Raw genomic sequence first — 2,809 nt, forward strand, 5'->3', positions numbered from 1 at the left:
GGGCCGGCGGGCGGGCGGTAGTGAGCTGCGGAGCCGCGGAGCCGGCGCGGGGCGGCGCGGGGCGGGGTGGGGCGGGGCAGGACCGCCGGGGCGGGCGCGGGTGGCTCCGAGGCCGCGGAGGCGGGGCCGGGGCTCGGGGCGGGGCCAGAAGGGGGATGCCCCGCCGCCCGGCCGGGAGGAGGCGCCCGCGGGACAGGCCCTCGGCGGGGAGGGGAAGCCCCGAGGCCGGGCGGAGACCGCCCGGCAGAAGCCCTTCGGTCAGCCACCGGTTCCCGGCGCCCTCCGGGTGGGGAGCCCAAAGGCCACAAGGCAAAGGGAAGAGGGATCCCCCCTCCCTCGTCCCGCCCGCCCCTCCCGCAATTTCCCCGATGAAACACGGACGTGTACTTTTTTTACAAAATGTATTCATCTTCCTTGGAACTGAAAAATAAATCTATGTACAAAACAGGAAGAGATCAGGCTCCCCTCACCCACTCGCAAACCCCTGCAGATTTCCTCCGGAGTCCCCTGAGACGGGCTGGACCTCGGGGAGGTTCCCAGAGGGTCGGAAAGAGGTCTGCTCTGATCTGGAGCCAGTTTGGTCAGGAAGGGGGCGGGTCTCAGGATTCACAGGCCGGAGGCTGCGTTTCGTGTCCCAGACTCGCAGGACAGAGACGGGAAGAAGCTAGGATTTCCAAACTCTGAAAGTTTTAAGTTCTTCTTTGGGGTAGGGGGCTTGGATTCCCAAGGGGTGGAATTCTGAAGTGCGGAAATGTACTCCTAGGGGGGCTGAGCGGAGTCCCAGGTTCCCGGGTTGGAGGCGGCACCTGGGCTTCTGGGGTGTAGGGCGAAACCTCAGCCCCACGGGCCGGGAGCCACTAGGAGCAGCCCTGGTCTGGCCCAAGGTTAGAGCCTCGGTTGTGAGGTGGGGCCTGTTTCCAGTGCTTGGACCTTTAAAGATTAATGATGGAGCTCAAAGTGAGGTTCCCATTGGCCGGCTGGGATTCTGGGGGACGGGATCTAAGTTCCAGCGACCGGCAGAGCCCTGGAGTAGTCCGTACTCCAGCAACTTGCAGCCCGGGTTCCGGGTGGGGGTGGGGCCTGGAGGAGGGGCTTAGGCTCCCTTGGCCCGGGGGCGGGGCTGGGGCTCGAGGGGCGGGAGGGGGCGTTGGGGGTGACTAGGGTGGCGCCTCCATCCAGATTCAGTACCCTCCTCCCCTCACCGCAAGGGCTGACAAGTAGTTCAGAGGCCCTTGCGCTGGCGCTTGAGAAAGGAAAGCGTGTAGTCGCTAGGTGTAGACACCTTCTGCTTCTTCATCTGCACTTGCGACTGCGCCGTGAGCTGCAGCTTGATGGCGCTCGAGTTGATCTTGGTGGCCACCAGCAGCTCCTTCATGCCCTTCATCTTCTCGCTCTGGAAAGTGAGCACCGGGCCCTCCGGTGGTGGCGACGCTGCGGGCGCTGGTGCCGGAGCCGCGCTGCCTCCTTCAGGGCCTCGGGCAGTGCCGGGGACTGTCCCTGGGGGCTTCCGAGGGGGGCCCGACATCCCCCCCTGGCCTCCGCCGGGGCCCTTGTCCAGTGCCGGCTTCTTGGGGGGCGGCGGCTCCTCGGGCTTGGACTCACGCCGCGGGCCTCGCCGCCGTCCTTCCCGCGCTTCCTCGCCCCACAGCTCCTCGGCCTCGGCCGCCTCGGCCTCCCGGCTCACGATGCGCACCTTCTGCCGCACCTGGGCAGGGACGAGAAGCGGCGGAGGGGCTGCAGGCCAGCGGCTGGAACCCCAGGCCGTCGAGTCCCAGGGCCTCAGTCTTCTCTGCACCCAAAGGGGACAAGCCAACCCTCTTCAGGACCACAAAGGTTCTGCCTCGGCAGCTGCCGTCACCCCCTGACACCCCCCCACCACCACCCTGTACAGCCGCCCCTCACCTGTCCCTCGAACCGGCCTAGGGACTGCACGAGGAAGGTGGCCCAGCCCACGTGCAGCACCGGCGTGGGGCTGCCCTCCTCCCACTTGCAGATGCCGTCATAGAACCGCAGCAGGTGGGCGAAGCACTCTGGGTCCTGGAGGGCAGAACCCTGGCTCTGGGCCCCCTGGGCAAGGGGAAAGGAGGGCACAGGTTAGACCCCCCCTTAGGCACCCCCTATCACAGGGCACAGTCCAAGGCCCTTGCCTAGGCAAAAAGCCCTGGCTTCCAAACAGGTGAGCATACGGGAAGAGATCTCTTAGAGCCTCTTTCCTTTTATAAAACCTGTCCCTTAGCCCGGACTTGGGGGAAGGCAGAAGACATCCCTTATCTACATCCCACCCCTCAAATGAATGAGGATCACTGACCATGACAGAGATGGGCTTCCACCCCTTTTACCTGAAGGCACAGGGTAGAAACCCCTAAAATAGCCTTGGCTCCTTCAAAGCCAGGCCCGGGAACCCCTACTGCAGCAGAGACTGCAGCTCTCCGTGCAGGGCCACCTTCCCCCGGTAGGCCCCAGTCCTACGCAGCAGTCCCTGTGTCGTGGGCCGGGGAGCCCTGCTCAGGGGGGCAAGGCGAACATGGGCTGCAGCCCCAGCTCGTCACCTGGGTCTGCTCCCCGGGCCGCTCCTCGCCAGCCTCCAGCAGGCTAGCTGCCTCCTTCAGCAAGTTGGGGATGACATCGTTGGCTACTTCAAAGAACTCCTTGTAGATCTCCTCATCTTCACGGCAGTAGTTGTAGCTGTGAGAGCAGGAGGGCACTGTGGGGTCTGGGCCATGGCAGGGACCCCCAGGGACCTGGTGAGCCGTTGGGGTCTTCACTTGGAAATGATGGGTCTGAGCGGGGGGGGGGGGGGGGGGGGGGG

The 2,809-nt window shown here is 65.3% G+C and overlaps 1 protein-coding gene across 1 annotated transcript in view; it reads right to left on the reverse strand.

Annotated features, from left to right (window-relative positions):
• Positions 1–327: 327 nt before the first annotated feature.
• The window catches only part of LOC121104735 (menin-like), a 3,249-nt gene continuing 767 nt past the window's right edge, over positions 328–2,809 (reverse strand). Inside the window, exons 2-4 of the mRNA XM_040638774.1 lie at positions 2,550–2,780; positions 1,903–2,067; positions 328–1,705 (exon numbers count right to left, since the gene is read on the reverse strand). Of these exons, the coding sequence (XP_040494708.1) occupies positions 1,223–1,705; positions 1,903–2,067; positions 2,550–2,780 (879 nt within the window). The 3' untranslated portion in view covers positions 328–1,222. The remainder of the gene's footprint in view (positions 1,706–1,902; positions 2,068–2,549; positions 2,781–2,809) is intronic.

This window comes from Ursus maritimus, unplaced genomic scaffold (assembly GCF_017311325.1).
Source record: "Ursus maritimus isolate PB19 unplaced genomic scaffold, ASM1731132v1 scaffold_23, whole genome shotgun sequence".
Taxonomy (NCBI): domain Eukaryota; kingdom Metazoa; phylum Chordata; class Mammalia; order Carnivora; family Ursidae; genus Ursus; species Ursus maritimus.